Source organism: Cyprinodon tularosa, unplaced genomic scaffold (genome assembly GCF_016077235.1).
Source record: "Cyprinodon tularosa strain WSP-4 unplaced genomic scaffold, ASM1607723v1 ctg333, whole genome shotgun sequence".
In the NCBI taxonomy this organism is placed as follows: Eukaryota; Metazoa; Chordata; class Actinopteri; order Cyprinodontiformes; family Cyprinodontidae; genus Cyprinodon; species Cyprinodon tularosa.
The window spans coordinates 1,034,490-1,055,092 of record NW_024039045.1 but is presented as its reverse complement, the minus strand read 5'-3'; the positions used below and the strand labels follow the sequence as shown (position 1 = coordinate 1,055,092).

The 20,603-nt window shown below is 36.2% G+C and overlaps 2 protein-coding genes across 2 annotated transcripts; both read left to right on the top strand.

Annotated features, from left to right (window-relative positions):
* The first annotated feature begins 4,261 nt into the window (after positions 1 to 4,261).
* Positions 4,262 to 11,999, top strand: LOC119789253 (charged multivesicular body protein 4b). The gene is made up of 5 exons (XM_038294074.1): positions 4,262 to 4,605; positions 8,642 to 8,819; positions 8,922 to 9,036; positions 9,424 to 9,550; positions 10,773 to 11,999. The coding sequence occupies exons 1-5, from the start codon at positions 4,422 to 4,424 to the stop codon at positions 10,832 to 10,834; spliced, it is 666 nt and encodes a 221-aa protein (XP_038150002.1). The 5' UTR covers positions 4,262 to 4,421; the 3' UTR covers positions 10,835 to 11,999.
* Positions 12,000 to 13,677: 1,678 nt separating this feature from the next.
* On the top strand, positions 13,678 to 20,410 carry eif2s2 (eukaryotic translation initiation factor 2, subunit 2 beta). The gene is made up of 9 exons (XM_038294066.1): positions 13,678 to 13,821; positions 15,106 to 15,289; positions 15,378 to 15,478; positions 15,576 to 15,702; positions 15,781 to 15,881; positions 18,167 to 18,315; positions 18,402 to 18,458; positions 18,558 to 18,643; positions 19,166 to 20,410. Exons 1-9 carry the CDS (start codon positions 13,807 to 13,809, stop codon positions 19,339 to 19,341), a joined length of 996 nt encoding a protein of 331 aa, XP_038149994.1. The 5' UTR covers positions 13,678 to 13,806; the 3' UTR covers positions 19,342 to 20,410.
* Positions 20,411 to 20,603: the final 193 nt, after the last annotated feature.

Below are 20,603 nucleotides of genomic sequence, written 5' to 3'. Positions count from 1 at the left end.
TTTCCGTCCATCTTTGCTTCCTAAAGGATCTTCCCCAACTTTTGCACCGGTGGCAGTAGGAGGTGTGTGGAAATGGCTTAACGCTGGCTGAATGTTTAGTCTTTCATTGATTCTCTAAGCTCCTCCCTCGCTTGTCTTTGCCGCTTTTATCTCGTCTCTTCCACTAATTACTGATGATCTAACGGAACAGAAAAGCAAAATTAATCATTGAAAGACTTTTTTTTTTTCTCCTGAATGCAAACTCCATGTATTGTCTTCTAAAGAGTGACGTGAAAAACTATATATGTATAAAAATATAAATATATGTATACTGTATGTATGAGCCGGTAGATGCTGTGTGTGTGTGGATGTTTTAAAGTGGTGGTGCTGCAGTTTCCTGTTTCTAGCAGGAAAAATGGGGACGTTTATTTGAAAAAAACAAAAAAAAAATCAAATCTCTTCAATCAAATTAAGATTTTTGGGCCACTAATAAAGTTCTGACTCAATAAAGGGTTATGATGAATAAAATGAGATGCAGGGTGATCTATTAAGGAAATAAAGCTGTATTTTAAAGTATCTATTAACTGATATGAAGAATCTGACTTTAGACTGAAAGAGTGAAAAACCAAAGCAGCTGCAGACCAGATGTTAAATCTATAGGAAATCAGTTTAGAAAATCTCTTTTTGTCCACTATATGTTAATACCAGTCATCAAAGCCCCCCCTTTTTTTTTTGGCTTTTGCTCCTATGTTATTTTAAAAATAAGTAATTTTTATAACCCTATACCACAACCTGCATGAATTAAACTGGTTTACAACTGCTGTTATTTATTCTAAGGGTGTGAAATTCTTCACGCAAAGCAAACAAAGCCTGTCTTTTCGAAAAGGGACCATGTTAAGTCTTGGTTTTAACTGCTTTACTCTTTTTGATTTACCATTTTAGTTTCTCATCCACCGCTGTTGCTCACAGGCTTACTGCTATATTTATCTTAAAGCAGACGCCTTTATAAACCACTTTTTGTTTCAGAAAACGGGAGAAATGCGTGTCTTTCGTTGCCTGAAGCAGATGGGGTGTGGCTGTGCAGAGACATTTGGGGGCGTTTATGAGAACTGACCTGTTCATACGCACTACATTAAAGGAAAAGGTGAAGGTATATATATGCTTTAGACCTCTCCCGCACTGGTACAGTCTCAGCAGTGTAATCACATAGTCATTGGATACTCTTTTGTATGTACATATGAACACGCAAACGTAGTAAAACGAGTAATTGAACAGCCATGATGGGTCATGTAGCATCACAATAAATTACGATACATAACCTTCCCCCAAACTGGTTGTTACTTCTGTATGTTTTCCTTAAAGTTTCAGTCTGTGAGACGTCAACTTAAATATAGTCATCATTCGAACAGAAACATTTTTATTGCTTTAAGTGTCCCTCCATGTTCTTTTTTTGCTTTTTATCTCTTAAAGATTCAGATAAACAGATTAAAATAACACATCAATAACCTGAGTAAATTCTAAAAAGCTGTTTAGCTTGTTTTTAATTGGAGAAAAATGAGCAATCCACCAGAACCTGCCTCTGGGAAAGTCATTTCACCTTTAAACTATAAATAACTGGTTGTGCCACCTTTAAGGGAATGACTGACTTCATCTGGGAATTAGTCTTTACTATCTCTATAAAATGTCTTCAAACCTCTATTGATTCTATTTCTGTGCTTTTGACCTTATGGTGTATTTTGGTTCGTTGTCCTCCGCCATAACCCAGGTTTGCCTCATGGATGGACTAATTATTGGATGTTCTTAATGGGGAATTTTCTGCTCCATCAGAGTTCATAGCTCCATCACTGACAGCAGGCCCAGACCGGCACAGGCTTGACTGTTGGAGTAACTTTTTGTTTTTTCTGACATAGAGTGAAGTTTATAACAGAATCAATAAAATGACACCAGTCAAGAGGTTTTCATTTTGATAAAAAAAAAAAAAAAACTTCTCTAAAATCTTGAAAATCAGGGTATTTTTTTCTGTCAGCCTTTGTCTTCTTTGTTTAATAGAGCAGAAATGCTTCTAGTCTGATAAATCCCGATTTTTTTTTTATTATTATTTAAAGCTATGTTTAACAATGACTTGAACTAGTTCTTCATTCTTTAGATGAGTTGAACCCGTTTTTTCCCATGAGAAGTAAACTTTTAGTTAACATCAGTAGATATAGTTTTTGTATTGAAACTGACTTTTATATTAGAGATAACCTATCTGCTCCAAAATATGTTTCCCAATAAAACAAACTAAACATGGTTATACGTTTATATGTATGTGTACCTTTAGGGTTAGTGATGATTTAATCTTTAGGATTTTTTTAAGTTTCCCGTAATGTTGCTTTTATTCATTAAATCTTCAGTTAATTGCCACAGATCATCCTATTTGCTTGAAAAGCATATTCCCTTAAAACAAACTAAAATATAATAACTGTTGGATGGTTTTGGTACACAGTGATCTTGTTGTTTTAAAGGATTATGTAAAACATATTTGACTTAAAGTATATTGCTGTAGAGAAGACTACGTTTTCTCTTTTTCACAGACATTTACCCTCCAAATGGTCCTCTTTTGCATTTTGACAAAATCTTACTGTTAAGGTAAATTAATGAAGAGAAAGCAGGTCTACAAAACAGAACTAACCTCTAAAAAAAAAAAAAATTTAAAAAATGTATCCACTGGACTTTGTTTCCAAGTTTGAAGACGTTTCGCCTCGCATTCAGGAAGCTTTTTCAATTCAAAATATTAGGAATAGCGTTGAGTTTGAGGATTTATACAGTAGCCAAACAAAGCCTTGTTTTTGTTTTGAAAACATGCAAATTAGAGCGGATCCGTTCCAATCTGCATTTTCTTTTTTTGGAACGACAATGACCTGGATGACTGAGAGTCTTCACCAGCATACAGAACCAGGAAATCTTCCCTTCAAGGCACAGAGGAGGGAGCACCATGATTTGGAGTGATGGAATTTCCCTTAAGATGTGAGTCCTAAAACTTAAACCTGAAGGAAGGTGTGTAGTTTAACCAAGCAGGGGAGGAGGCTCATTTAACCTTGGTATGATGTTAAAAAAAATAACCCAAGTTTATTTTGCATTCCAATAAATTTGACTTCCTCAGCTTTAAACGTTAGTCATGCTGGCAGAAGTATATACGTGCAAAAGCATAATCATTTTATCTCTGATCTTTTTACTGTCAGTGAAATAAACACATTTGTCACAAGTATCAATTTATTAGCAGTAGGCTTTTAAAAAAACATTTGTGCGTCACAAAGTGCTTCTTGTCTAACCATGCTACTGATATCAGGAAACACAGGGCCACCTTCTTTATGGAGAATCTGCAGAAATCAAGTGATTGTTCTGCCAACACTCTGCTTCTTCACACTCCTTTAAAAAGGAGTATGAAGAAAGTTTCTTTTTTTGAGTGAAAGAAATACCACTTATAGTTTGTTTGCAAGCCATGTGGAGGACATAGCCTCATGTAAAGGAAAGGTAATGAGATAATGGTAATGAGATTAAACTGAACATTTATGGTCTACGTTTGTTTGCCAAAATACTTATGAGCAATGCTGGAAGAATACGATTTAGGAGCTGAAATGAAAAAATAATGCAAGTGTATTTGGCATTTACTTAATCATATTTAGTTACTATAACACAATTGTTTCCTGTTAGCAGGGATGGACATAAACCAATTGTGTTAAATTAGCTTAACATAATTGAGTAAATGCTAAAAGCAGTTGCATTATTTTTTTCATCGTGAGGTGGAAATTCACCTTCCATATATATATATATATATATATATATATATATATATATATATATATATATATATATATATATATATATATATATATATAATTGTGTTTTTACTTTTCATTTATGTTTTTGTTTGTTGTTGTTTATGACTTTATTCCCGTAATATTATGATTTTCATCTGGTAATATCCCTTTATTTTCTTAATATTACGAATTTACAACGTTATCTCTTTATTATCGTAATGCAATGACTTTATTCTCTGAATTCTATCAATTTTTCTCATTATATTACAACCTGTCAAAAACAATAAAAATGTTTCGTCTGGCTCTAATACTCCATAATTTCGAGCATCGAATGAGCAATAAATAAATAAATATACTTTAAATAGTTTTGCAATGTGCTGAATGCAGGTTTGTGGTTTTAGCAGTTGCGTTAATAGTCCAGCAGAGGGAGACAAAGAGACAATAGGCGACGCCCACTACTGTTGTCTAGCAACAAACGTCGTCGGGCCTTATCCAGGAAGTAAAAAAACATCAACAATCCTTCCAGGTTGGGCGAAGTATCGGGTAGCCTTTAGCTGGGTGGCCTTTCAGGAGCCTGCGTTTCTCCTAAGCTCTGTTTTATTTTTTCGCATTTTTAAGCGAGAGCTCCTTTGTAGCCCAGACATGTCGTTGTTCGGCAAGATATTTGGAGGAGGAGGAAAAGGGGGAAAGGGACCGAGTCCACAGGAGGCGATCCAGAAACTCCGTGAAACGGAGGAGATGCTAACGAAGAAACAGGAATTTTTAGAGAAAAAAATCGAACAGGAGCTGCAGATTGCCAAGAAAAACGGCACAAAAAACAAAAGAGGTGAGAAATAAAGTGGGTCTGTTTCCCCTAGTGTCTTATCTTCGGTGGTCAGAGGTCAGGTCAGCCACCAACCAACCAAACGTTAGCCAGCGCATTAGCATGATGGGCTAACTTTCCGAGCTGTTGGCAGGCTCCATCCTCTATGGGCGACACCCAGGGAAGCTGCTTAAATCACACACTTATAAATATATATTTTTACTCATTTTAATTCCAAGTAAATTATTTTTGGCACATTAACGTCTGTTTAACGTGTTTCTCAGCATTTATCTAGCATGATCTTTGCGATGATCTGAGGATTGGATACTTAGAAGCCGGAAGAAATAATTAAAGGTCCTCCTTTACTGATTGTTTGCCAAGATAGCAACACAAAGTGTGAGGATAAAGGTTAGGAGCTGTCAGAGAGGTGGGCGTGTTTCCACCTGAGTCTAATGCTAAAGGCTCTTTAATTTTTACTAAGTTAATCCCACAAAAATCTGACAGATTTGTTATAAATTAGTAGTAATGTTTGTGTCATTATGTACCATATTTTCATATCTTCTAAGATGAAAAATCAGTAAAACAAATTAGAAGTGCAACGATAAGACTTTTTTGTGGGTGATCAGATGATCCCATTCCTGTTTATGTTTCTGACCTGAATCGTTATTCCAAGAAGTTCCTTCTTAGTTTTTAATGCTTTTATCAGACTGGATAGCAAATATGCTCCTTTTAGCATTTAAAGTTAATCTAGAGAAAACATCTTTCTGATCAATTGGTTCTGAATTTGAACTGAACTGAATAAAATTTTATAATTATATATATATATATATATATATATATATATATATATATATATATATAATAGAGCTGAAACGATTAATTTCATTAATCGATTATTGACATATCCATCCATCCAGCAGGGTGGATGCAGGGTCGTGGGGGGTGCTGGTTTCTATCTCCAGCTGTCTACGGGCGAGAGGTCGCCAGACCATAGCAGGGCAACATTGATCTGATGATTAAATTAGTAATCGATTAATCGTTAACTGAAGTTTAGAGACTCTAAAACATGCCTTTAGCTGACAGAGTAACATACTTGGAGCAGTAATTGTATCAAAATTGTAAAAAAAAAAAAAATATGAACATTTTGCATTAAGGATAAAAAAAGAGTAATTTGATAGTCAATATGCTCAATCCACAACAACTAAAGTGTAAAAGTTTAGTTACACCTGCTTTGATTTGGTAAAAAATGTGCTTTGTGGAACCTTTGAATATCCAATTATTATTATTAGAAAAAATTTTCTGCAGATTAATGGATCTGTAAAGTAATCGTTTGTTGCAGCCCTAAAAAAAAAAGAAAAATAATAATATATATCATGACACCTGACCTGACAGTGGAAAGAGCTATAGCATTGGAGGGTTTGTAGTGAATGAAGTGGAAATGCGCTGTGTCAGCATTACGTTCAGCATTTGGCCTCCATGTTAATTATTTGCGGCTCCAACTTAACAATGGTTGACACACTGACTCAGCCCAGGGTGACGTATGAATGTCATAATGGTGCTCTGTGTGTTTGACTTATGTGGCTGAGAACATAATATTCTCCAGTTTGTCCTTTTTTTTCTTTTTTTTTTACAACACCTTGCTCATCTTAGTAACAGCCATCTTTGTAAGATCCAGAGTCATCCAGGTTAGGTTAATCCTAAGAGTTTGGGTCTGAAGGTAACTTGTAGAGCTTGGTCTCCAGGAACGGGCTGGGGTGAGATTCTTATGACAGTGTTGAAGGAAAACACCACAGCTCTGCTGTATTTACACAACAAATTAAAACAAAAATGATGACATGAAGTCCATTACACTGGTTTTAAAACCTGCACTGTAGCAAAAATCTTAATTGCGTAACAGATATGGCTTTCTTGTTGCCTAGTGTACTTTGAAAATCGTTATTTATCATTAAAAACGGAGTAAGTTGCTATCCTTTAGCTTTCACCCAAGACTGTAATTGGATATATATTGCAAAATGGTCACTTGTTTTTACTTCTCTTTATAAATAGGGATATTTCAGCCCATTGATCACCGGTGTGCAATAACAGATGCAGGAAGGGAGAAAAGATACATTGCTAAGCATCTTCCCACAGTCAGACTCTTAGAAAATATTTTAACACATAATTCTAAGAAATGGGCCTAATCAGGTTATAGGTTTAAGACATCCCAAGTAGAACAACGATGTTTGATGTATGAAGCATCTAATGATGTCATCATCCTGATGAGCTCTGGTGTTGTTGACTCACCTGATCATTAGAAATCCACCAAAATCAGAGTAAATACCAGAACATCTCTCACCCTGTGCACTAAACTAAAATCAGCACACAATTCTATTTAATTGATCATTACAAATTATTTATAAAAAAGACAGTATGTGAGGTGGAGAAGCACAGAAAACCAGGGGTTGTGTGAAACGGTCACTGGGGCTCAATCCACCATCTTGAAAATGTAGAGAGAGGCCATGGCGGTGAGGAAGACTTCCTAAATTAACAGGCTCTACAAAGAAGTAATGGATGCATCCATTAGTAGATGTGCTCTCTCCTGAATGAAGATCCTATAACTTTAGGGAGATATTTACTGAATTATTACTGCAAGCAAAGAACACTTTTTATAAAAATTTCAGAGGTATTTTACTGTTTTCTCAGATTAGATTTTTTTTTTTAACTTTTTTAAATTTAATTGGTCAATTTTTTCTTATCAGATTGAGTTTTACGAATTTCTTTTGTTTCACGTTATATTTCACAGACCACATTCTGTTTACTTCTGGGGGCGGGCTTTTCACTGGGTTGAGGCGCAGAGATGCATTTCTATTGGTCAGCATGGATGTTGGCGACAACATTAATAGTGAAGAGAATGTGAACCGCGAAATGCAATTTAAAAAGTCAAAATCTTTATAAAATCTGAAAAAAAGAAGAAAAATTGAAGAAATAAAGTTATAAAATTGAAAAAATAAAATCTAAGAAAATAGCAAAGTTTCTCTCTAAACCTTTTATTAGTTATAACAAAGTTCAACGTTTTATTTATGAATTTTATTTTATTTCCATGTAAAAAAAAGTTTCATTTCTTGCAACAATATTCAAACAAAATGTCCTCCATATAGAAAATGCACCAGTGAAAATAGAAAAGCCTAAAGAAATAATCATTTGGCACCATGTTGAAAAATATTTAATAATATTTGTCTATTTGTTGGAGGAAACAGATCATTGTCTTCTCTTAAAATGGTGCTTTTCAAAGAAGAAGACTAAAAGAGAGGTTTCCCTCGCCTTAATTTCATGACAAAAATACTTTGCCTGCATTTTAAAGGTGAGCTTATATCATTTTGGTTAGATTTGACTTCAGGTAGGCAGTTATTGTTTATTTTTTATTTTTTATTATTATTAACCAAGCTTATATGATGTACAACGAGTAAAACTAACAGAAAATAAGAAGGTATATATAATAGAAAATAATGACTACTTGTCAGTTTTTTATAAAACAACAAAACCACAAATAAAAAAATATAAATGTAACTTTTTTACAATTCTGAGACTTGTGAATTTATATTTTGTATGTAATCCAATAACTTTGCTCCCTCTAGGGTATGAATGTGGTGAAAGGAAGGCCTAATTCCTCAAAAAGGGAAACACAGGAAGGCGTTATATCCAAGGAAATTATAAATAAGACAGGAAATATATCTGCAATCAGAGGAAATTAATGAAAAATTTAAAAGGAAGTATAGGTGTTAAAATAAAATAATCCTTTAAGTTTGCTGTTTACAGCAGCTGCTTTCTTACAGATCCTTATCAGTGGTGGCAAGATTTTTTTTAAGGTGTATTTTGTCTTATATTCCAAAATTGTTAAGAAGCAATATGATTATTTCATTTCAAGTATTTGACTAATCAGATGCATAACTGTTTCATTAAATGTCTTATTTAAGTTATAAAAGCAAAACTCCACTGGGGATGAATAATTCCCAACAAAAGGTAATAATTTGCAAATGAACCTTCATCCTGATGCCTCATCCTCTTCTTTTTTTGCTCCCAGCCGCCCTGCAGGCTTTGAAAAGAAAGAAGAGGTACGAGAAACAGCTGGCCCAGATCGATGGCACGCTGTCCACCATCGAGTTCCAGAGGGAGGCACTGGAAAACGCCAACACCAACACGGAGGTGCTGAAGAACATGGGCTTTGCTGCCAAGGCCATGAAGTCTGCCCATGAGAATATGTGAGAGAAGCCCTCAACATCATAAAATGACTTTAATCCTGTTGAGTTTTGCTCTTTTTTTATATTCGTTTAAATAATTTTCTCCTCTTGTCATCGTTTCAGGGACATTGACAAAGTGGACGACCTCATGCAAGACATTACGGAGCAGCAGGAGCTGGCTCAGGAAATCTCTGACGCCATTTCTAAACCCGTTGGCTTTGGAGAAGAGTTTGATGAGGTGAGTCCAACCCTGGAAAGATGTGAGCCGTTAAACCAAGTCAGTTAATCTGGTAAACCAGAACTCTTGGTCAGCTTTTTGCTTCGGGTTGAGCTCAATCTCCTTTCATACAACTGTTACAGTTTGACTTTTAATCTAAATGTCTTCATTCATAGAGTAATTCCACATAGCCAGCCGTATTCTGTGCACAGGGCGACCCTAAGAAAATCCTCTTATGGTTTTACTAGTGTGACCAAAAGAATCCTGATTTAGTTCTGATTCAGATTTCCCTCTTTCAAAATCAGGTTTAGCCACCAAAACATGAGATCCTTCCCAGTGTTTTCATTTCTATCTTAGCCGTGTGTAGAGTTGGTTTTAATCTTTGTTGTTGATCCGTCTCTCTGTAAGGATGAGCTGCTGGCAGAGCTGGATGAGCTGGAACAAGAGGAGCTGGACAAAAACCTGCTGGAGATCGGAGGACCAGAGAACGTCCCCCTCCCCAACGTGCCTTCTACTTCATTACCTTCCAGACCTGGTGAGTTTGCTTTTCCACGACGGAGTATTAGGGCCAGGCTAGAGATTTTTATTTTTTATTTTATTTTATTTCGAGAATAAAGTTGTAGATTTACCAGAATGAAGTCATCATACCACAACCTGTTTCAGAAAGAAAGCTTTGAACTTCCGATCTGTCGGCTGACCAGCGCTGCTTTGACATACTGCCCAATTTGATACTGGTGTGCTAAAAGATTTCCTTATTTTTCGAACCTCTGGCAAAGTATTACTTCACATGATGCTGGACATTCCTCATTTTAGGGAAGAAAGTGCTTCTAGTTGTCATAAAACTCAACTTTATTCTGGTAATATTATGACTTTATTCTCTTAACTTTATGACTCTATTCTCATAATATTATGACTCTATTCTTGTAATGTTACAACTTTATTCTCTGTATTTTCTGACTATTCTCATAATGTTACAACTTTATTCTCGTAATGTTACGACTTTATTCTTGTAATGTTACGACTTTAATCTTGTTGCGTTTTTAATCTTGTAATGTTAAGACTTTATTCTCGCAATGTTAAAACCTTAATTCTTGTAATGTTACTGCTTTATTCTTGTAATATTACGACTTTATTGCCGTAATGTTAAAACCTAATTCTCATAATGTTACGACTTTATTCTTGTAATGTTACAACCTTAATTCTCTTAATGTTACGTCCTTAATTCTTGTAATACTACGACTTCATTCTCTTAAATTTATGACTCTATTCTCGTAATGTTAAAACCTTAATTCTTGTAATGTTACAACCTTAATTCTCCGTAATTTTATGAATTAATTCTCGTAATGTTTCAACTTTATTCTCGAAATAAAAAAAAATTATAGCCTGGCCCTACTACAGTGTCATACTTTTCACATTTTCTTTTTTTTTTCATTTTTTTGGAAGGTTCATTTTTTTTGGAAGGTTCCAGCATTTCTCTGGTTTTGAACCCAAATGAGAAAATTGTGCCACTTTAAAGGACTAATAATCTAACCTTTCTCAACTTGTATTTATTTCTACTTGCACTGAGTCGTATTTTAAGGAACTGCCCTAGATACTGATTGTTGAGGGGGGAGGGTTGTGTATGCATGCCATGATATGTATATATTGTTTCTTTCTCTTTTGGTGTGTTCCATTAAAATCCCCATAAAGTTGCAAACAGAGCTAATTTTCGCCTCCTGACTCTTATGTCTTTTTTAAAATTTCTTTTCACCTACTAGCCAAGAAAGAAGAAGACGAGGACGACATGGAGGACCTGCAGCGCTGGGCGGAGGCCATGTAAACGCAGCATCCCTTCACATCACACCTGCATCTGAGCGATGAAAGAGGAAGGAGCAACATATGGAATGAACTGATTGGATGTTGAGTGTTTCTTTTTTGTGTGTCTGAGGAGAGCTGACATTGTGTAACACTACAAAATAGGAAACAATGCTGTACTTTTTTCCTCCCTTCTTATTTTCTTTTGTTATCACCCCAAAAAAATGGAACTTTGAGACCCATTGCCTCTCATTGCTAACTTATGAGGGTCTCAGAGTCACCTAGACATTTTTTATCCTTGATTTTTAAACCAACCCATAAATGGTCCCCAAAGCAGGCAGGATCATTTCAATAGAAGTAGCGTTTGTTTCAAGCGACGTGCTGCAGAGATCTGATGATGTTTAGAACATCAGAATTTTCACTAAAGCTAAATCCTTAAGGTTCTTGCTCCAAAATATGTATTTGTCTTGTTGATTACCTAAATGTTTTTGTTGTTTTTTTTTTTTCCTTAATTCCTTTATTTACCTTTATTTGTTTCCTAATTGCTCTTTAACCAGAAGCATGCAGAGGGTGAGGATTCTGCAGATTCTGCGTGTGTTTGCAAAAAGCATAACCTCATATTTTGTGTGAAGCTGCAGGGCTCTGACCTTTCTCTTTACCTCCTGTCATTCATTTTAGCCTCAGAAGGCATCCTCACCAGTGATTCTTGTTATTTGGTGTAAATATCTCAACTGTATCTCTTTTTCATATGAAGTTTTCGAGAGGTTCGGGCTGAATTCGTGCAAAGCATGCAGACATGGGAAGTCACAATACAGATCACTCCGCACGGCTTTTGAAGGGAGAAGCTTAACCCAACAACTCTCATCCTACTCTCTCTGTCCTTATAAGGGTTTTGTTTCAGATTGTATATTGTTAAAAATAATAATAGTTATAATAAACTTTTGTCACAACTTATGAGTTGCATCCAGATGGAAATGGGGATTTCAGATTTCCTATCTGCAATCCACAACAGCTGCAGTTTGGAGACGAAAGGATTCATTTTTGAAGTCACATGTTTTTTTTTTGTTTTTTTTTCATTAAATAGAAAAGAAAATTCAAGGAGAGATGGAGAAAGCATGTCTGCATTTCTATGTTTTATTTATCCAGATGAGAATATTATTTGCAGAATCATTAAAAGTTTACAGATCCTTTACTGTTGTGGAAGCTTTATCTTTATCAAGTGTTTATTGACACTTTTTTATTCTTATTCTCCATCTTTGCAGATGGAGATTATGGCTGTAAATGAGCAACATTAAACAGTTAATAACCCAACTTTAAATGATTTTGAATATACAGATCACTTAAAGCTCTTTACATTTTAAGTCACATTAATTCACCCTTCAATAACAATGAATATTTTTTGTGTGCAACCAGTGAATGTACAATCAACATCTTTATACTAAATACTTGTCGTAGATTATCTGCTTCCTGTCTTTAATATCATTGATAACTGTTTTTTTTTTTCTTTTTTAAACGATTTTTTCAAGCTTTTCAAACCAACCTTTGCAGAAAAGTAACATTGGGGCCTTTTTACCCATAACATGGTTTTGTCACCACATTTGAATCACAAGTAGGTCGATTTAATCGATTTTGAATCGATTCCTTTACATTTTTGCAAAATCAATGTCTAGGGAATGAGATCGATTATTTTTAGAGTGACACGCATTCAAATGAGCAGGAAAGATGGAGTCAAGATGACTTCAAGCCAGACAGCTGCAAATATAGCCAATAGGTTAACTGAAGACATTAACAAATGGGGGCTGACCAGCAAACACCCTGTAGTTGTTACAGACATCGCTGCAAATATGGTTTGTGCAGTGGAGATAATGAAGCTCATGCATGTCTGCTGTGTCCCCGCTGTGTCACGTCTGCTTGCTTGAGTGAGGCTTCACTTTTCACAAACAAGTTTGCATTTTTGATACAGTTTTGTGCACATCTCAAGTTTAAATTGTCCGATTTACAAGTTTGCACTTTGTGTTTGATATGACAGGAAAAAATAAAATACATGAGTATTTTGAAACACAGTTGAACCACTTTCATTGTTGTAAAAACAGATTGAATCGCGATTAATCGATTTAGAACTGTATGAATCAAAATCGAATCGATTAGGACTTTGGCGAAAATACCCAGCCCTAATCACAAGTAGGTCTGGACTTTGATTAAATCACTGAACTAGTTTTGCTGGTTTGCTTTGATCACTTCCTCCAGCATTGTAAACCAGTTTGATAGATGCGCTGTTGGCTTAAACTTTTGTCATTAAAATTCTTTTAAAGAGCTAAAGTTATTGCTTTATACCATTCAGGTTTTTTTTTTCTTTTTGGTTTGTTTTTGTCTGTAATTTGGGGGCAGAAATAAAGTTTCTTTCAACATGAAGCAACCACAGTTTAGCTCAGTGTGTTTATATTGGTCCTGCAAAGACCAGTATAAGATCACAGTGGATAAGTGCAGGAAAAGATCTGGAATAAAAAAAATACTGGTTAAAATTATTAAAAATCGGCTATTTTCGGGTATAAATAATAAAATTCACAATGGGTATATAAATAGGCTTTGAATATGACAACCTGCAAAAATTGAGGAATGGATGGACAAATGCAGAGCTTTTAATTAAAGGAATGGTTAATACAGTCTGGAAAAGCCAATATGTTCCATCTGTAAATTGATATGTCATCCTGCCCTTAAATCCCGTTGAGTTTATTTATTTTAAGAAAAAAAAAACATGCCACAGCAGAGCATAGACCTTGAAACAATCAAATCCCATGTTTCTATGGTTCCTGTGCAACGTTTTGATCTTGAACGCTCCCCATCCCCAAGGTTTTGTCGTGACGTCAGGGTTTGGCGACTTCACGCATGCGCGTAGTTGACCAGCGCTGATGCAAGAAATATCTTGGCGCAGACGTGTGGTAGTGATCGTAGAAGAAGAACCGTTGACTGAATTTTCTTCTATTTCAAGCCGCAAACATGTCAGGAGACGAGGTAAGAAATTCCGGGCTGTTCGGCGTTTTATCCGTGTCGGAGTGGTACCGCCTGGGGAGTTGGATGGATGATTTCTCGGTCCCTAATGATGACTTTGGGCCTTGGGAGTGCAGCTCCCCTCCCTGTCCGTGGCAGCTCTCACATGGCTGTTTCTACCGGGCTAACAGCGGCCCGACCAACCACACACACTGTTAATATTTATTAAAAATAAATTAAATGGGCAGCTGAACCGAGGTTTATCGCACCGTGGAGATGATTGTTATAGACTGTAGCTCGTAATTCCGTCTTGTCTTCATCGTTGGATTCTTCAAACCAAACCGTTAATGTTAGCTAAGCAGAAACGGCGATGCTAACGGCTCATTTCGATCAACTATACAAATGTAGCTTATTAAGCAATCACTGTATTATTAATACTAATATCATCCTTTGAAAATGTTTCATTCATAAAGCTAAATTCCTTAAAATTTATGTATTTCATAATAGGTTACTGTTGTATCTCATAGCTTAGTGTATGCTAACTGAAGAATATGATATAAAAGCTTAGCTCCAGCCTTGTATTTATTTCAGATTAATTTTAATATATATTTCCTTTGTGATGGTATATATGATTGCATCCTTTATACACTTTAATATTTGTTTTATGCCCTTTTGTTAGTAAATTAACCAAATGTTGCTTTTCTAGCTGTTTTCTGAATGAAATAACAAAACAAATGCACCTTGTTTTCATGTCTGATGGCAATCTAATATAATTAAAATAAAACCTTTATTGATGCCAGTACTGTGATGCACTTAAAAAATAAAAAATCACATAATTGAATTTGTTTTTAGAAAGTTTTTTCAGAGGAAAAAAAAAATGGAAAACTGCAGTGCATCCAAGGATTCTTCCATCCTTCTGTCTCAATAATTGTCCTGACATTTTCCATCCATCCATCTGGGTCCACTCATTCACTTGTTACTCTGTTGGAACATTCATCCATTCAACTCCCACATAAATCCTCCCACCTGTCAGCAGACTCTCAGTTTATCTCTTATTCCACAAACTGTCCCAACTTCCTCCTTTTACTCCGCTTCCTGCCTTGTGTTTTTTGCTGTTTCAGTAATTCAAGACTGATCCTATCAGAAAAATCTGCCTTTTATTAATACTTTAAGGGTCAAAAGAACTTTCAATAAAATTAAAGTCTGGAGTATTCAGGAAATTGAAATCAAAAATATATAACCTACAAAGCTTGAACATTCTTTGAAATCTTTTTTGAATTTATGTTTTGGTTTCCTGTCTCTTTTTAGATGATTTTCGATCCCAACATGACTAAGAAGAAGAAAAAGAAGAAGAAGCCCTTCATGCTGGATGAGGAAGGAGGTGAGGGGGTAGGAGGAGAAGAAGCAAAAGAGGTGGAAGCCAAGGAGGCAGAGCCAGAGATTGGAGAAGACAAGGAGGTGGATTTCGATGAAGATGAAGGAAGAAAAAAGGGTGAGACCGAGAGTCATTTAACGTTTCCCTTGGTTTTATTTTTATTGCACATGTGGCTGGATTTTTAACTGTTTGTTTGTCTTTGTAGAACTGTCCGATGATTTGAATGATCTCAACTTCTTCAACCAAAAGAAAAAGAAGAAGAAGAAACCAAAAGTTTTTGGGAATGATGTAGAAGAAGGATTAAAGGTCAGTCATCAATAAACTCCTTTTTCACTTCTGTCTGCACAATTATTCCATTTATTTTTTCCTTTGCACTCCTGCTAAATGACTCTAATCACACCAGGAACTGAAAATCGAGGGAGAGCCCACCGAGGAGCTCGAGGAGGACAGCCTAGATTTGAAGCTCCCTAAGAAGAAGAAGTCAAAGAAAGTCGACTTTGACGAGGGAGAGTCCTTGGAAAAAGATGATGGTAGAAATCCTAAAGACCTTCCTTAAGTAGTAAAAGCAGGCGGCCTTTTGTTACAAGGTTTTTATACTATGTTTGCAGCTCAGGAGGATGATGAGGGTAAGAACAACGATGGGATTTCGTTCATTTCCCCTACTGGACCAGCGTGGGCGGGCACTGAAAGAGACTACACGTATGATGAGGTAGGACCGAGCAGAAAATAACAGAGCCTAGTACTGTAGTTGCACTGTGGTTTTTACGATTATCTCAAGGCCAAGCAGCGGAAGTTCATACTGCCTTTTCTAGAATCTGATTCAGTCCAGATAAAACTGCTACATTCTAACACTGCCATCATATAGCCATTGTGATTTCATTGTCGGATATATTTGATCATTTAATGCAGGTGATTGCATCAGTCCCTCCCTTCCTAGAAAATATGTTCTAACTGTGATTAGTGAGAAGAAATCTCCAGTAAAGCCAGGCTCAGTATTAATGACTGTCTGCTGCAGTCGCCAAGGAAAACCAAACAAGACGTGGTTTGAGACGTTTGCGTAGTGATGAATTTCAAATAGTTTTTTGTGTGTAGCATTATCTCACTGTAGGAAAAGGTAGTTTCTACGTGGAAAACACCACATGAGCAAACAACATCTGCTTTATCAAGCTCTTTATTGGAAGGAAAGCTTAAAACTGAAGTGCTAAATTAGGGGTGATTTAATGGAATAGTAGTGTGTGTATATGAAATTAATAACTTCTCTTTCAGCACTGCTTGTAATTGACGCACCTTTAAACACTAAAGCACATGACTAGACAGGAAAAAAACAAACTTGATAGCTGCTGTAGTTTTTTTTTTTTTTTTTCTACTCGCTCCAACAATAAAAAAAAAGTAGGAAAAGAGGCTCTGAGCCAAAGAAATATTCTATTTGGCGGTGAAACAAGGAGATTACACATAGCCAATGTCAGCATTATGACCAATTCTTGTGATATTTGTGGAGGATATTATCAGCAGTGTTGGGCAAGCTACTTGTCCAGTGTAGTGAGCTAAGCTATCAGTTACTCAACAATAAATTAAGCTTCACTACACAAAAGCTACCACCTAAAGAATTATAGCAAGCTAAGTTACACTAATATGTTAACAGTAGCTTAACTACATCAGAAGCTACTTAACGTTGTACCAACCTAATATCAATTCAAAATGAGTCTGATGCAATGGTTAAAATATTTATTAAAGATCAGCCAATGACATAACACAGTGTAAACATTGCTTTATGATCAGCATATTAAAATAAAAACTAAAGTAATTACTAGTAGACAAACTAGTAAACAATCTGCTGTTTTTAGAACCAAATTAAAGGTACTGTGTAGTGTTCTACACACCGAGACATGGCTATGAGTTTGCATTCAATGGACATCTCTAGGGAAAACAAAACCCTACAAAAGACCTCAATTAAACAGTTGATTCAAGTAACAAACAAAACTGTTTACAAAAGAAGGTGAAAAAATAAAGAAGCTAATTAAGAGATACATATATTTGTGTCTCACCATATAATTTAATTTCTACCTACATATTTATTCATTGTATTTTTGGAGGCAATTAATTGAATGCTTATTTATTTATTTATTGAGCATTTATTTATTTATGTATTTATTTTATATACGGTAGAGCTGTTCCTCCATAAAAAATCTTATCTGTGCACAGCCTAAAACAGATTTATGTAAACATCCTGTCAGGTAAACTAGGCCATGAAAATACAATATGGAAGTTTCACTACTGCTCTCTAATTAGAGTATCTTAGTGGCACATAGATATGGGAGAATTATCCTGCCATAATGCAAGAGCACATAACTTCAATTAGAGAAAAGAATTTCATCTTCTTGCTCTCAAAACTTATAATGCTCACACTCAAAACATGCGCTCTCTCTCAAATATTTTCTCTTCTTTCTCAAATCTTTGTTTCTTCTCTCAGATTTAATCCTTCTTGCACAGATATTTTCTCCTCTCGCTTGCCTCCTTCTCTTCGCGCACAAACCGCGCTCTGTTACGCTCGCAAACCCGTAGGCTCTGCTTGCGGATTTGTTTTGCTCTCTCAGACTGCAGTTGGATCGTTGCCTAGCAACCTTTCCAGCCAATAGAACGACGGCCTCGGAAAGGGTGCGCTTGTTTAACCCTACTGAGTGTGCCTGTGCTACTACGCCACTTATAAGAGCGTCAGCTGAAACTGCTATTTACAGTAGTTTTGTGGCTGATTGTTGTTTAGAAATAGAAAACCTGGTTTCATTTCTTAGTTTTGCCCTGGATTTTGTAGCGTTTGTGGACGCTACGTCGCTACTTGATCAAAACAATAACGTCGCTACAGGAACGTTACTTGATAAATAAAGCAGCGACGCTACGGTCAAGCTACTGGAAAATGTAGTTAAACTAATAGCTTCGCTACATGTAGCGGCGCTACTGCCCATCACTGATTATCAGCTTATGTTGTTTTCATCGCAGCTCCTAAACAGAGTTTTCAACATCATGAGGGAAAAAAATCCAGACATGGTGGCTGGAGAGAAGAGGAAATTTGTAATGAAGCCCCCTCAGGTGGTCCGAGTGGGAACCAAGAAAACGTCCTTTGTCAACTTCACAGATATCTGCAAACTGTGAGTCATGACAACCGGCCTTGGTATATTCTGCCCATGACCCTCGTTGAGGAAAATCACCCCCTGTTCCTCTTTGTTCCTCACAGGTTGCATCGTCAGCCTAAACATCTTCTCGCTTTTCTGCTGGCTGAGCTGGGAACCAGGTAGAAAATTTTTTTTGTTGTTGTAAATGTGAATACACCTTTGCCAGTGTGTGAGTGTGTGCATTTCATTGATTGTTCCTTTTTTGTCTCTTATTACAGCGGCTCTATAGATGGAAATAACCAACTTGTGATCAAAGGCAGATTTCAACAGAAACAGATAGAAAACGTGTTGAGAAGATATATCAGTAAGTTGGAAAGATTTATATTCACTTTTTGCCCTACTAGGAGTTCATATTTATAAATGTGAACCAGAAGGATTGCATTTAATGTATAAATGCTGTCTGAGCTCAGATTAGCTGAAGAAAGTATAAAATATTCAACCTGTAGTGAAAAGTAATCCAAATAATTTATCAAAATAGGGGGTTGTATGTAAAAGTGTGGAAGGAGTGGGCTCTAATAGAGCAAGGTTTGATTCATTTTAAAATGTCCTTTGATTCTGTTCCTAACAACATATTTAGAAAATAAAGTTGAACATTTAAAAGCAGAAGGAGCAGCAGTACTTGGTAAATACCCTGAACAGTATTCCAGTCCTTCCAGTATTTTCAAACTTTTACCTGTTTAAGCTCAAATTTGCAAATGAAGATGTTGGGCATTGGATTGTGGGTATTGTAGTCGTAAGATTGTCTTGCCACATGCATTTGTTTTCCAGGTTATTTTTTCCAGACTGTCCTAAGGTTGTTTTTTCTTTTTCTCCTTCTTTCCTGCAGAGGAATACGTGACGTGTCACACCTGCCGCTCCCCAGAGACCATCCTGCAGAAGGACACTCGTCTTTACTTTCTGCAGTGTGAGACGTGCCACTCCCGCTGCTCTGTCGCTAGCATCAAGACTGGCTTCCAGGCTGTGACGGGCAAGAGAGCGCAGCTCCGCGCCAAAGCCAACTAAAGGCCAAGAAACCTGGCCCTCGCCCCATCCCTCTCCCTATGACCTCCTTTTCCCAGAAGCTGGGGTCCAAACGGCCTTGATGATTTGCATAAAGAACTCTCTGAATCGAACTGTGGGAGTTTGGCTGTTTAGTTTTCATTGCCTGTACAGGTAGGAGGGGAGGGAGAGATTATACAAAAGCAACAGATAGGTTCAGGTGCTGTAAAGCAGGTGATGTTCACCAGAAAACACCACTGGATTGAGTGCATTTGTTTCGTTTACCCTATGAACCCTTTGCCACTTAGAACTTTTTCCATTTGCTGTGCTTTCTGGATTTAAGAAAAGCTTGATTGACCACAGCTTGAATTCTTTTTTTCTTCTCCCACTTCACACACAGAGATGAAGACAATAGATTAACACCACAGCCGGTCAAGTTGTGTTAAACTTGGCTGATCCACCTCCAGAGTGTTGCCTCTTCTGATGTCCATCTATATTCTTCACTGGGGCTAAACTAAATGCTATAGCAGTTTTAATTTTGGCCCAAATCACAAAACTATTTAGGTTTCTATGCAGCTTACTGATAAAGATCTTATTGACAGGGCTGTTATTAATGTTTTAAGCCAAATTAGTGACGAAGAAGTCTGACCACATTGATTTATAGTAAAATATAAATATTTGAAAACTTTTGGACAAACAGAAGCTAGGGTGAATATGACTGCTCTGTTGAAGGAGGAATCTATACAGTCAGAGTACTTTTGTTGTGTTGAGGATTTCTAAAGATTAAATCAATATGTTTTTATTAGTTTGATTTGAACAATTTAAAATTAAAATTGTCAAAAGCTGGTTTAATTTGGTTTATAACAACAACAAAAAAAAAAAAAAACTTCCTGGTTTAATTCTTGCTGGTTGGTATTTACTGAAAAGGTAACGAGATTTACTCTATAATCTACCCAGAACATGGAGTCGGTTCATGTGCAGCAGGCCACATGTCGGTTCTGCTTTTGTAGGAGCCTGTTGTGGGTTTGGTCGGACCAGTTATTTTAAAACCGGGTTTTTACGTAAATAAAATGTTTTCTCTCTCTCTCCATTACCTTTTCTTGTGTCAAATTTTATTTTCAAAGGCAGTGAGATCCCAAAGAGCAATATCCTAGACTAAATGTCAAGATTATCTCAATGACATTTTATTATCAGAAATAAATGGTATGGAATTTGAAATATGAGGTAAAAAAAATAAATAAAATCCATAATTTGTATTAACCACTTCAGTAATTTGGAGCATTACT

What these genes read in the sequence shown, in the direction of transcription:
- eif2s2 (XM_038294066.1), top strand. An exon ending in AGATGAAGGAAGAAAAAAGG is followed by an intron (nt 15,290 to 15,377) that starts GTGAGACCGAGA and finishes TTGTCTTTGTAG; the next exon opens with AACTGTCCGATGATTTGAAT. An exon ending in CTGGCTGAGCTGGGAACCAG is followed by an intron (nt 18,459 to 18,557) that starts GTAGAAAATTTT and finishes CTCTTATTACAG; the next exon opens with CGGCTCTATAGATGGAAATA.
- LOC119789253 (XM_038294074.1), top strand. Translation starts at nt 4,422, where the DNA reads ATGTCGTTGTTCGGCAAGATATTTGGAGGAGGAGGAAAAGGGGGAAAG. An exon ending in CGGCACAAAAAACAAAAGAG is followed by an intron (nt 4,606 to 8,641) that starts GTGAGAAATAAA and finishes TTTTGCTCCCAG; the next exon opens with CCGCCCTGCAGGCTTTGAAA. An exon ending in TTGGAGAAGAGTTTGATGAG is followed by an intron (nt 9,037 to 9,423) that starts GTGAGTCCAACC and finishes TCTCTCTGTAAG; the next exon opens with GATGAGCTGCTGGCAGAGCT.